This window comes from Ostrinia furnacalis, unplaced genomic scaffold (genome assembly GCF_004193835.3).
Source record: "Ostrinia furnacalis isolate ACB-3 unplaced genomic scaffold, ASM419383v2 OfSCF1632, whole genome shotgun sequence".
NCBI classification, from domain to species: Eukaryota; Metazoa; Arthropoda; class Insecta; order Lepidoptera; family Crambidae; genus Ostrinia; species Ostrinia furnacalis.
The window spans coordinates 584123-597114 of NW_021131871.1; the positions used below are offsets into that span (position 1 = coordinate 584123).

Here is a 12992-nt window from a genome sequence, read left to right on the forward strand (position 1 = left end):
TCCAACGGTACCAAAATAGGTTACAGAATTAATTGGATCTATCCGAAAATTAAATGTTTTCAGCCTCCATACTAAATGTATGCCAGCCAAACAAAATTAGAAGTATTAAATTTTTAATTAAACAATAAACACTTAAAATTAACTCGTAAATAGCATTCTTATTTAAAATTATTCATGGAAAACATTGGTTTTAGGCTTTACTTGCTATAATATTATGAAGACATGAGTGCCATGACTGTGGCTGTACTAAATGTATGGAAGCTGGAAACATTGAATTTTAGGATGGATCCAGTTAATTTTGTAACCTATTATTGGTATCGTTGGATAGAGCTCGTGAACCACTTTCAGGATCAGTAACCAGTTTTTGAATATCTTGTATAGTTTTTAATATTATGCGGTTTTACTAAATGTATGGAAGCTGGAAACATTGAATTTTTGGATAGATCCAGTTTATTATGTAACCTATCATTGGTACCGTTTAAAAGAGCTTGTGAAGCACTTTTAGAATCAGTAATCAGTTTTTCGATATCTTGTATAGTTTAGAAATAATCGAGTGAGATCACTTAACGTTTCCACCCTGTATTATGATTCTACAGTTACACCTATGTATTATTATGTGCAGTAAGCAAAAAAGTGTTCATAGTGTTAGTGATAATATTAAAAACATAGTGGAAATAAAATCAATTTCAAAACTTACCCGCCATTGCTCTGCGATTTGTCCGAGTCATTTCCGTCGGCCATCTTCTTCAGAGGCGCCATCTTGTCCCCCGGCGTCGATAGATTCGAACTTTGCACTTCCACTTCCGGTTCTCCTTTAACTAGAGCTTCCGTCATTTTCTCCACTGTCTCCGCTGGCCCGTTCTTCTTTTTTTCATTCACAACCATCACTATTGGTTCTATCTCTTTCTTGACTTCCACTTTTGCCTTTTCTAAAACCTCTTTTGGCGTCTCAACAGGTGTAATAATGCTGTCAACGATCTTAGTCGCTTCAGACCGCATTTCAGCTGCTGTCTTGTCCGCCTTTTTCACAGCCTCGTCTTTAATTTCTGTTAGTTTCTTTGCTACTTCATCTTTTGTCTCTTTCACTTCTGTCTTCGTTTTATCAGCTACGCTCTTGAATGTTTTGGGTGGCTCTTTTGCTTTTGCTGCAGCTGCTAAAATGTTTTCAGGAGAAACTTCAGGCTCTTTTAATATACTGTCTATTTTTTGTCTGGCGCGCTCAACTTGAGGATTGTTGTAGGGAGGCTGTAGAAGTTTTAACTTTATACTATCGTCCACGAAGACTGGCGTGGGTTCTTTAGGTTTAGGGGCAGGAGCAGGTGGTTTCTTTTCTTCTACTTTAGGCGGTTTCTTTTCATCTGTCTTCTCTTTGTCTTCAGTCGCATCCTTTGTGTCTGGTTTCGTAGTCTCGTTATCCTTTTTTGTTTCTGACTTTCCTTCATTCTGTTCATCTTTAGGTGCTAAAGAGTCTCTAGAGTTAAGTCTCTCGAAAATACCCTTTTCTCTAGCTTTTTCCAAAGCTGCTGGTAGCTGATTGGTGACGGTGGTTACTACTGCAAGTGGCTGTGAAGTGATCGCTGCCGTCGTCATGGAAACAATGTTTCTTTTCGTCATTAGTACCAGTTCACCTTTCTCGTTCGTTATCTTGTCGTATTGCGTTTCATTGTCCTGTTTCATAACTTGCTCTTCGGCGTCGGTTCCTGAATCTACGCTCGTTTTCGTTTCCACATTACTACTCCCTTTTTCATTTTTTGTTTTCTCTTTTTGAGCAGATTCTGTTTTTTTGGGAATTTTGTCATCTTTACTCGAATCTTTCTTGGTACCAACTTCATTTAATTTAGTTGTAGATTTATTTTTCTCCGTCAAATCTTTTTTGCTATTTCTCTTTGCTAGTGGAGGTTTCTCATTTAACGTTTTACTACTAGGGGTTCTTACTAAACTTTTCACACTATTGGTACGGCTCATAGGTTTTTTAGGCTCTGGTTTACTTACAGGAGCAGGTTTCTGCGTAGTTCTGGTGCTGGTTGTCCGAGCCACCGGCTTCCCTGGTACGTTGTTAGCTATTTTAGAAGAAGTGGAGGTCTTAGTTACAGTCTTTCGCTTTTCAGGGCTGGGGTCTCTACTGACAGTTCTGCTTGGCTGTCTAGAATTTAATCTAGACGTAGCAGGAGTGTTACCAGCAGTTTTGTTAGTTTTTCTAGTCGCTGGTGATGGTTTTGGTGTTGTTTTGGCAGAACTTGGCTTGAGGTCTTCAATAGGGCTTTTGTTTGGAGTACCTACGATAGGTGACAGCCTTTTTGAGTTGATAGATCTATTCGCAGGCGGTGGTCCGCCTCTTCCAGGTGATATTGGAGGTTTCCCTTTTATAAGAGCTGGACTTATAGTTAAATGTTGAGTACTTTTGCTATTTCTCTTATCGTGAACTTGGCTCCCTATCCTGATCGTTTCGTGTATACTGCTTGCACTGCTCGACATGTACTTTTGGTTTTTCAGACCATTTTCAACTGGCCGTCTACTCATAGAGCCGTCTCTTTTACTCATTCGATTAGGGGAAACGGAGTTTTGGCGTTTGGGAATTTTTGAATGTTTCGGAGATCCCTCGTTGGATTGAGGTTGCGATTTTGACACAGTTCGGATCCTAGACCTATGCGTTACAGGTTGGGCCATCCCATCCTCTGCATTTATGAATTCTTTACTAGTAGCACGAATGTTTTCGTAATGTAATATTGCCGATGGAGAGTTGGATCTGGACCTAAGATTAATTTTAGTTGGAGAATTACTTCTAGAGTTAGTCCGAGAACAGACGACGCTTCTGATGGCGTCGCTCTTTGCGTTTTTATCTAGCAAGCCCATCTCTTTGAGTAAAGCTTCTTCTTCTTCTATTCTTTGCTGTTCTGCTTCAGCTTCGTGCCTCTCTCTGTTCAATTCGCTAATTTCTCTCACTTCTTCTATGTTTTCCTTGACGAAATTTCTGGGGGAGTGTGGTCTGCTCAGGGTGGGTATGGGAAGGGGTAGGGTGGCTGCTTGGGCCATCTTGTCGATCTTGGACAAGGAGTTGGTCCTTCGTCTCGGCGGCGAGTTGGCTCGGGAGTTGGCAGCTGAGGTTTTGGGCGTGTTGTGGCGGGAGGTCTCTTCTCTGAAGCCGCGACCTTGAAATAAAGAAAACATTTAGTTAACATAGGTTGAGAAACAAAAAAGTTATTATGATGGCTAGCGATAAGACCGTCTCTTTTGTGTATTTTATACTTGTCTATTCTTGATATGTGGGTAACATTATAGTGTGTTCTATCTGTTTACTCGTATAATACAAATAGCAGTAGGTAGGTACTTGATTTCATGAATGATATGTATTCAGTAATATTCTTAGAACTTTATCTGATCATTTGATAGCAAATAGTCCAGTTTGTTAATATGCTAATTCAAAAATTGAGTGACCTCTTTACGGATTGTGTTTTGTATTTTGATTTTGATCACCATGATAATGAGGAAAAGATATTTTTAACTTGATTGCGGCAAAAAAGGGTCATGTTTTTTTAAATGTCATGTTAATTTTAAACGACTTGTCGTGCAGGGGAAGGTTGAGGGCACAAGAGCGCGCGGCAGGTCACCCATGCGCTGGACTGACCAGGTCAAAACCGCACTCAATGGTCTACTCCAAGAGTGCACAAGGAGGAATGGCGACGGATTGTGAGGCTTGCAACCGGACCGGGTGTGACGACCATGACCACTCTGGCACAAAATAAGACAGAAGGTAAACTCATGTACCTATTACTTCGCTTTGCATCGCTACGATCGGCCGACCGATGCGTACGTCCAGTCGCACTCGCATTCGTCCGATACAGTCCCAGATTACGCGTACGTGAGTGGTGTCTATGTGTGCGTTGCTCGAGCGCGCTTAGTACGGAGTTTACCTTCTGTCTTATTTTGTGACTCTGGCTCTGGCAAGTGTGTAGCGACGAAGAAGTTTAAAGAGTTGAAATCATATTACCTTTGAAAGGATTTCGCTTGTCGGATCTGATCTCCACGGGTAGCGAGCGAGGGCTGGTGGGGCGGGAGGCGACGGGCGTCTCCGTTAGTATCGCAAACGACGACTCGCGCTTTCGCTTCGATGTTGGCACCACGCTGTTGAAGAAGAAAAACACTGCTTGAAATACTTGTAAACTGAGTATAGTTTGAAGCCACGATAGCCGAATGGTGAAGGGGTCGGACTAACCGACTCGAAAACCGAGGAATGCGAGTTCGAACCCCACCACCGCTCGACTATTGTGGTGAGCATATTCTAGCTAGTACTAGCTTAGTACGAGGGGCTAACGGGACTATTTTTGTGCAATACAAATTAGTTACTAGTTAAAAAGAATGATGCTACTTAGAATTGTTAAGATCTCATAACATTTTAAAACTTTCGAGTCCCATTACATTTAAAACTGACAGTAAATGGGACTCAACACAGAAATTTCTTATGACCTTGTTGTACACGAGTACCTACTACGGACAACTACAGCGTAGTGACAAGGGGTTATTGTCGATTTGCCACAAAATCGATACGTTACGAAAAAAACATGTGTATTATAAGGAATTTTGTAAATTCAATGAATGAATGAATCAACTTTACAGCGATTTTAAATAGGTACACTAGAAAACAAAGAATTTTAAAACTTTTAGCTCATCTACAGTCAGTACCTAATTGTACTGAATATTTTACTGATATACCTATTCGTAGAGGGAATCGCCATGATAAAACGGGACCTAAAAACTTCATTCTTATGAAAACCGTAACTACGCATCGAATTTTTCTGAATGAAATGTAACAAAGCGTGATGATTTGCTGAACTTTTCCAGGATTAATTACAACACCGTGGCATAATGATAAACGACGGGTCTGCTCCTCATTCTGTAACAAATTGCAGCGGCCTACAAATTAATGTGGTGGCGTAAATTGAATTAAACTCCCCTTTTTAACGGTTATACTGGGTGGCTTTTTATATGGGACAGATAAAACAGGTAAGGTACCAAAAACGTTGTCATGGATCTTATATGCTGTATCGGAAAAAAACCGGCCAAGTGCGAGTCGGGCTCGCGCACAAAGGGTTCCGTAGCAGCAACAGTTAAATCAACCTATCTCAAAAACTATAAGAGATACTTTGATCAAACCAAAAATCGTTGAAAGAGTTAATTAGCATGCATCACCTCTATTTTTTTTAGAATTTTATACCCCGTAGTTATAAAAATAGAGGGGGGGGGACATACTTTTTACGACTTTGAGAGCTGATATCTCAAAAACCGTTCACTTTAAGAAAAATGTTTTTTAGAAAACTTTATATCATTTTAAAAGACCTTTCCATTGATACCCCACACGGGTATGTACATCGAAAAAAAATTTTCATCCCTCAGTTACATGTATGGGGGGCCCCACCCCCAATTCTTTTTTTTACTATTTAGTGTCATAATTTTGTAGCGGTTCATACAACACATATTCCCATCAAATTTCATCACTGTAGTACTTATAGTTTCCGAGTAAATCGGCTGTGACAGACGGACAGACGGACAGACGGACAGACGGACAGACGGACATGACGAAACTATAAGGGTTCCGTTTTTGCCATTTTGGCTACGGAACCCTAAAAATGGAATAGAGACTCAATATGTAGGTAGGCACATAGCACATAGCTCGCAGAGCTGATGGTCGCTAGGGCAGAAAAGTTCTCGAGTGGCGACCACGAGACGGGAGACGTAGTGTGGGCAGGCCTCCCACTAGGTGGACAGACGATTTGGTGAAGGTCGCGGAAGGTGCCTGGATGTGGGCGGCGCAGGACCGGTCTTTGTGGAAATCCTTGGGGTAGGCCTTTGTCCAGCAGTGGACACTGGACGTCATTCGGCTGAAACGAACGAACGATGTAGGTAACGCGAATGAAAGCCTTAATATTTTTCTCCTTGGCTTGTTTAAAGAGATCGCTCATTAGCTACAAGACTGCCCAAAGTTTGTTGCAAAATTACACGAAGTAGAACTATAGGGCTAACTTTGATGTGCGTGCAGTTTAACAATTTATAACAAAATAGTTTTAAAGACAAGTTCCGATGTACTTGAAGAATCTTTTAAAGTATTAATTAGTTAATAATTATAGTTGATATTGTATAATTACACTCCTGTCATGTTTGTTTTTTGTTGTTTAATAAAATATTGCTTCTCGTGTACATTTCCCGGTTGGGCGTAATTGGAACTACATTTGCAGTGTGTGTTATTGACAGTAGTTTTACAATTTAATTGAACAATTCTAACTTTTTACATAATAGGAAAATGAGCGATTACTAGTAAAAGTAACGTCAAAGTTAATTATAATATTTTACTTTCGCGTTCCATTTTCATTAAAATAAAGAAGCACGGGTCACACTCATAAAATGGTGCGCTGAGAGCCGTGTTTCTCTATTTTAATATTTAATAAAATCAAAGTCCTTGAACTTCCTATTGTCAAACGATAGGATAAGCTCAGCAACTTGATGGACCAACGACTTTAAGAAGATGATTTCCAGTGAAATGGTAAAGAAATAATTTGTATTGCCCTTTATTTAAACGAGTCATTTAGTTTTAGACTCAAAAAGCTATACAAATACAGCAATTTAAATTTGAAAAATATCAGACTTTTTAGCACTTTTAAATTAACCCCTCATGATTGATGTTAGTTGAGTGTTAGGGTTGATTGATTAAAAGCCTTCAAGTGGCTGCCGGAAGTGAATTTTTCCGGAACTGTAACGTAACCAGTTACCATTTTCAGGGAATGATAAATATTTATTCCACCAAATATTTGATTATTTTGTAGATACATTTATTTTTGCATTGTTTCGTCTTTACATTGAGAATACAAAAACAATTTTCCCAACATATTGCTAAATATGATGTCTGAATAAGTCGTTTCCCCATAACAATAGCATACATAATTTGGTTAAAAACAAAGGTTTTTCTTCGAACCCGAGTGTAACCGGAAATGGAGTGATATTACCGTGATTACCGTTCGATGGGGGTTCAGTGGGTCACAGAAATGTAACAATAGCGAAAGTGAATATGCGTGTTGTTATGTAACATTTTATTTGTTGTTATAATACCTTGTTATAGGTACTATTATGTCGAAGAAAGTTGGGTGTTCTAAGCGAAATATTTGCCATGTTTTTGGACTGTCTGAAGTTAGCACTCCTATCACTCCGCTATTAAATGAAGAGACGAAAGATGTTATTTTCTTTTTCAGAATTAACTTTATATTTATCTAACTTATGTAAGCAACACCGTCAGTCTTTAAATCGTTCGTTCGTTCGTTCGTTTCAGCCAAATGACGTCAAAGACCTCCTCCAAGGTTTTCCACAATGCACGGTCCTGCGCTGGCCGCATCCAGGCTCTTCCCGCGACCTTTACCAGATCATTGCTTCGCGATCGCCGTTGGGGCAGAAAAGTTCTCGAGTGGCGACCACGGGCTGGAAGACGTAGCGTGGGCAGGTCAGGTCTCCTACTAGGTGGACCAACGAGTCTTTAAATAATCACGAACAAATATAAATATCCTTGGAATTTTTACATCGCGCCATCTAGTCCCAACTAAAGAAATTTTATTATGTTATGTACTTATAAATAATAAACGTAATCAACTACATTTATGCTTTAAGACTCTTTCAGAGTAATAAAGATTAAACGACAATAGATCGCTGGACACGCGATAGCCTATTGACTGAAAACCACGCGAGAACAGCCGCGCATTAAAGCTAGTTTTAAATAATAATAGAGCTAAACAAATGATTTTTATTTTAATATGTTAACGTGCGAATATGACATAATTGTACTGTGTGAGACGTGGCTGGCCGGTGACATACTGGATTCTGAATTGTTTTGTGACAGGTACCGGGTTTATAGGCGCGATCGCGAATCTAGCGGGTTTCACTGCAACAAATCGGGTGGAGGAGTTTTGATAGCAGTGTCAAAGTGGTTAACATCAAGTCGTCAACCGCAATTCGAGAGCAATTGTGAGGATTTGTGGGTTAGCGTGGATATTTGTGTAGACAATCAGGTAGATAAGCTAATGATATGCAGCGTATACTTACCACCACCTATTCAAAAACACATTATTGAACACTTTTTCGACAACGTGAATAGAATATCTGTAAACTTTAAAAAAACGTTAATATTAGGCGATTTTAATTTGGGTGGTATACACTGGCATGGTCAGCCTGGGTCGCCTCTTACCGCATCAATTAGCCATAAAAGTGTGTATGAAAATATGCTCTCTGACTTTATTGCTTATCACGATTTAAATCAATATAACTGGATCAGGAACAGTAAGGATAGGATATTGGATTTAATTTTGTCTAATATGTCGGTGTCCGGTATGCGCGTTAGTGAAACCCCTCTAACTAACATCGATACGTATCACCCACCATTGGAATGCGAGTTACAATGTAGCACTTCACACTGTGTTCTCACTAAACAAGAACCTAGGTTTAAATTTTATAAAGCAGACTACTCTAAAATAATTGCCGCATTAATGGAAATACAGTGGCATGATTTGCTCTCGCAGTATTCTAGTATTGACACAATGGTATCTGCATTTTATAATGTTATCAATGACATTATTAGGAAACATGTTCCATTGTCTAAGTCCAACTCAGATAAATACCCAAGGTGGTACAGTAAGTGTTTAATTAATGCTCTCCGTGAAAAGAATAAATATCGTAAGCTTTTTTCCAAATATATGAACCCGCTAGATGACTTAACATATCGTTTACTTAAGAAGAGATGTACACAACTCACACGTATGAATTATAAAAAATACATTGCATCGATCGAGTCCTCTTTAACTGCAAACCCTAAACTGTTCTGGTCTTTTTTAAAACAAAAACGTAATGGCCTCAGTTCGTATCCCTCGAGCATGCACTATTGTAACCAAATTGCAACTCAAAGATCAGATATATGTGAATTTTTCGCTTCATGTTTTTCCGATGTATATGAAAATAGCGATAAGCTCGATACTTTGCGACCAACTATCCCTGACAATCCTGATTCACATTGCTTAAATAGTATATCTTTTTCGAAAGATGCCGTTGAAAGGGTTTTAAAAAGACTTGACCCACATAAGGGAGCAGGGTCAGATGGTATACCCCCTGTGTTTGTTACTCATTGTAGTGAATATTTAGCTGAACCTCTAAGCATAATTTTTAACTTTTCTGTTTCAACAGGCCAGTTCCCATCTGCATGGAAGGAGGCGCTAGTTATTCCTATACACAAATCGGGTGACAAGTCAGCAGTAAAAAACTATCGTCCTGTTTCTATTTTGCCTGTATTTGGAAAGGTTTTTGAGGTTTTGATTCATCCCATTTTATATTGGCACGTAAAAAACGCTCTCATACCTGAGCAACATGGATTCATGAAAGCCAGATCAACCTCAACAAATTTAGTCTGTTTCATGTCTGAGTTGGTTGAATCAGTGGATCGTGGCACTCCTGTTGACGTTATATACACGGATTTCAGCAAGGCGTTCGACAAGGTGGACCATCAAATCCTTGTTAACAAGCTTTATCACTTTGGTATCACAGGAAACTTGCTGAACTGGTGTGCATCTTACCTCGTCGGCAGGTTGTCGAGAGTTGTGATCGACGGATTCGCATCTGATAGGTTTTTGGCATCATCAGGAGTGCCCCAGGGTTCCCACTTAGGTCCCTTATTTTTTAACATTTTCATCAATGACGTTCACTCATGCTTTCATAACTCACAAATACATTTATATGCTGACGATCTCAAAATTACAGTTCGCTTGGAGAACGTTAATGACTGGCGCCTCCTCCAGGATGACCTGAATCGCTTCGCGCGGTGGTGTAATATTAATAAAATAAAATTAAATGCTGATAAATGCAACTTCGTACATTTTTCGCGTAATAAGAATCAATATTTTAATTCATATAATATAGACAACCAAGTGATACGAGAAGTTGATGTCATTCGAGACCTTGGAGTCTACATTGATAATAAACTGCGTTTTCACGTGCATATCGATAAAATAGTCACAAGAGGCTTTAGGTTGCTGGGTTTCATACTTAGAAACTGTCGGGATTTCAGAAAGGCATCTAGCAAAATTGCTGTTTTCAACTCACTGGTTCGGTCGGGATTAGAGTATGGTAGTGTCGTTTGGACTCCTTTTTATGAAATACATAAACGCAGAGTTGAATCAATACAAAAGAGATTTCTTTGGCATTTGTCATATCAACATAAATTAGCTAAACAGCTCCCTAGCTACAATACACGCCTAAATTATTTTAAACTGAATAGCTTGGAAGACCGCAGGAAAATATTGGATTGTCTATTCCTATATAAAATAATTAATGGTTACATAGATTGTCCTGATCTCGTTAAACAGATTAAATTCAATGTTCCCTTCAAACTAGCTCGGTTGTCCAGGTATCTGCCGTTTAAAGCAAATGGTTTTAGGACAAATCTGGGTCATTTCTCCTCTATCAACAGGATTCAGTCACAATTTAGCATCCTGTCACGTTCATCCGGGGCCAGCGTTGATATGTCATCTTCGCTACGTAAATTCAAAAAACAAATTTCTGAATTGTATACTCCGACGGTTAACTAATAATTTATTGTTTTGCGTTTTGCATTCTGTCACTTTGGCAACGTTATTGTTATCCAACATTCGGTGCATGTCGTGGCAACCTTTAATTAAGGCAACACCTTAGCTTAATTTATTTATAAGGAAACTGTGAATGTATGGTGTATGTTTTGTTGGTTGTCCTTAAATAAATAAATAAATAAAAATAAATAAATAAAGATTCTCTTGTGTAGCCGTAAGTCGTATAGAACGAAACTCAAAAGTTGATTCAATTTCAAGCATAGATTGAAGCTTTTAACTGGTGTATTTGAAATCAAAACAAAACATCTATTTCAGACATACTCAGGTCCATATACAATTCAATACAAAGACCAAACATAGGACAGAATCTATACGCCTGGATTAAATCGAGTTTTCAACATTGCTTTGTAATACGGACTACGGACCTTACGCCCGTATTCACAAACATTACTATGAGGTCTCACAGAGCACGTGGACGCACAGGGTGACTCACGAACCAATCAGAGCTCTATTCAACGCTGTGCGTTCGATTTGTTGCTTCACATAAGCAAGCATCGTCTGTGAATAGTTAGACTCGAAAATTCCGAGTTCGAATTCCAAAAGAGGTAGAAAATCTAATTAGTATGAATGAGTTTCCAGTTCTATGACTGAAAGCATGAATCATCCTGATAATCCGATAAAAATATGACGTCACGTCCGTGCTTTTCGGGCAATTTCTAGAGGCTATCATAGTACAACGCACCGTATAGCTTCAGCTTTACAAATATTAGCATGAAGCCTCTGAGTCACAGTGCTTTGAACTTCAAATTTTATTTAGATTGTTCCTTAGGAAAATTGAGTTATATTTACATAAATAAACTATTTTCCTATTTGGTTAAGTTGATGTTGTTGTCGCCAGTAACGTCGGCGTCGTTACGACGGAGAGGGATGGAAAGATCTGAACACATAATTAATATCAACAAAAGGCGATCTATTTTTCTTCTTCTCATCTAGTCAACTTTTGAGCCAAACATGATTTTGTGCCCCGCCCACTGCCACTTGATTTTAGCGATTCTGCGGGCTATATCAGTCACTTTGGTTCTCCTACGGATCTCCTCATTTCCGAATTGATCACGCAGGGAAACTCCGAGCATAGCACGCTCCATCGCCCTTTGGGGTGACCTTGAGCCTTAGATTTAGGGAGTAGGTACATTTAAATTTCTTATATGATACAGTATTGTGCTATAACAACTTTATCAATAGGCATTATGAGTCATCTTATGGCTTCCATAAGTAGGTACTAAGTCTAGAAACTAGAAATTAAGTTCATCATATTCATACACACTCATTCGAGTTGAACCGACGCCCTTGGTCACAATTCGGATAATCACTCCAACATGAGTGACTCACTCACACTTTACGAAAACTCCTACATCCATTACGTGGGTGTAACTATTGTTTTGTTCTGATGAGTAATTTGCGAAAGAAAAGTTTGATGCACGCTAAATTAGAGAAAGGTCAGGTGTCAGATTGATAGTGTTAATAAAGTTGTGAGTCTTGTGTGACTAATTTTCTGCAGCGGTACCTATTGCATTTTTTTATCCACAACGAGGAAGCTCTTGGCCTGTATCTCACCTGATGGTAAGTGACGATCAGGTCGAAGGTGGAAGCGAGCTTCACCCGGAATCCTGAACCACTTAGACTAGTATTATAGGTCTAACTGTTAACTCAGTTAGTGTCTGAGGTATGGGAGGCGGGAGCGCCACGGGAGGATGTTTTTGAGACGTCAAACACGTCAAACGTCAGTGAGACTTCAGATTCTGCTTCGGTGGGTCTAGTCAAAATGCCATCGCAAACCAATAGGAAGTTTTCGCTAATGTCAGTCGCCGCGTCACCAGTAATTCGATTCGATCGGAAAATGGCAGCCACAATGCACATTGAACCACCAACGACGCGGCGATATAAAAGTTCATTCAAAATCGAATAAAAGTTAAAAAATGTCTATGACTTTGCGATTGTTTTTACTTTTATTAGATTTTTTTTTAATTAGTTTCTTCCTTCTCTCTGTTTACGTCTATGCTTCGCTGTCAAACTAGCTGTCAAAACGACATCGCGATACGGATTTGTCAAAACAGCCTTAGGGTGGGTTGCACTATCTTAGTTTAACTTTGACAATCGTCTAAAATCTGTCAAACTCCATACAAAAAACACCGGTTAACGTCATAGTTACGGTCAAAGTTAGGTGGTGCAACTCACCCAATTGGTTTTCGATCGAATCAAAGCTTATCACCGGGGTTTTAGTAATCGCAATGAAAATGGTGGGTGTTGCGATTCGATTCGATTTTGATTGAGTCTTAAATGCATGTTGGCTAAGCCTTTGTATGGGTTTCAATCCAGTCTTTCGATTAT

At 39.2% G+C, this 12992-nt stretch overlaps 1 protein-coding gene across 1 annotated transcript in view; it reads right to left on the reverse strand.

The window, feature by feature from the left end:
- The window catches only part of LOC114353163 (protein stum), a 95312-nt gene that overhangs the window by 23252 nt on the left and 59068 nt on the right, over positions 1–12992 (reverse strand). Inside the window, exons 3-4 of the mRNA XM_028305013.1 lie at positions 3989–4122; positions 698–3149 (exon numbers count right to left, since the gene is read on the reverse strand). Of these exons, the coding sequence (XP_028160814.1) occupies positions 698–3149; positions 3989–4122 (2586 nt within the window). The remainder of the gene's footprint in view (positions 1–697; positions 3150–3988; positions 4123–12992) is intronic.